The sequence below is a fragment of the Bison bison genome, unplaced genomic scaffold (assembly GCF_000754665.1).
Source record: "Bison bison bison isolate TAMUID 2011002044 unplaced genomic scaffold, Bison_UMD1.0 scf7180017864516, whole genome shotgun sequence".
Lineage (NCBI taxonomy): Eukaryota > Metazoa > Chordata > Mammalia > Artiodactyla > Bovidae > Bison > Bison bison.
Window position 1 is genome coordinate 2,100,544 of NW_011495069.1, and position 718 is coordinate 2,101,261.

The window sequence follows — 718 nt, forward strand, 5'->3', positions numbered from 1 at the left end:
CAGCCACTCCCCTGCTCCCAGCCTGTAGACAACCCCCGGGGGGCCATCAGGCTGACCACGGGCGCCCGCCCTCAGGCCCTAGCCCCTCTTCCTTCCTGCTTCTGGCTCTGCGGTCAGCCCGAACTCGCCTCCCCCTCCCCCCTGGCAGGAGTGCCCGGGCGCCACTTAGATACCTCTTCCTCTGGAGGCCTTTCCTGACAGCCCAGTGGGTCCTCCAGTCTCCAGACCCCACCTTTATGCATTGAGCGAGCATTTCTGAGAATCCGCCGTGATCACAGAAGCCGCCTCTATGTGATCATCTGTTCTGTCTTTTTTGTTTGTTTGTTTGGCTGCCTCGGATCTTAGCTGCCTCATACGGATCTTGCATTGTGTCCCACGGACTCTCTAGTTGCGGCTCTCAGGCTTAGTTGCCCAACCAGGGATCAGACTCGGGTCCCGTGCATTGCAAGGTGGATTCTTAACCACTGAACCATCAGGAGAGTCCACTCCGCTTTGTTTTTAACTCGACTCTGACATCTCTTGAAGCAGAGAGCTCCCCAGATCCACGTGTGTTTGAGAGCTCAGGGTCCAGCCCACGGTTGGTGCCTGCAGATGTGTGTGGGATGGCAGAGCCAGGCCGCCGTCCCTTCCTGGGGCCCAGCACCATCTCCCCGTCCACCAGTAGTGACTTTGGAAACCATGTGGAGTCCTGGGGGTCTTGACCGAAGACTTTGAGAGC

The 718-nt window shown here is 58.6% G+C and overlaps 2 protein-coding genes across 2 annotated transcripts in view; one reads left to right on the top strand and one right to left on the bottom strand.

Moving 5' to 3' along the window:
* LOC104981222 (aflatoxin B1 aldehyde reductase member 2-like) overlaps positions 1 to 718 on the bottom strand; it is a gene marked incomplete at its 5' end in the record, with an annotated part of 43,219 nt that overhangs the window by 13,160 nt on the left and 29,341 nt on the right. The gene's annotated exons all lie outside the window — the stretch shown is intronic.
* LOC104981211 (aflatoxin B1 aldehyde reductase member 4-like) overlaps positions 1 to 718 on the top strand; it is a 12,433-nt gene that overhangs the window by 4,888 nt on the left and 6,827 nt on the right. The window contains exon 4 of the mRNA XM_010830214.1: positions 1 to 244. Coding sequence (XP_010828516.1) covers positions 1 to 244 — 244 coding nt within the window. The remainder of the gene's footprint in view (positions 245 to 718) is intronic.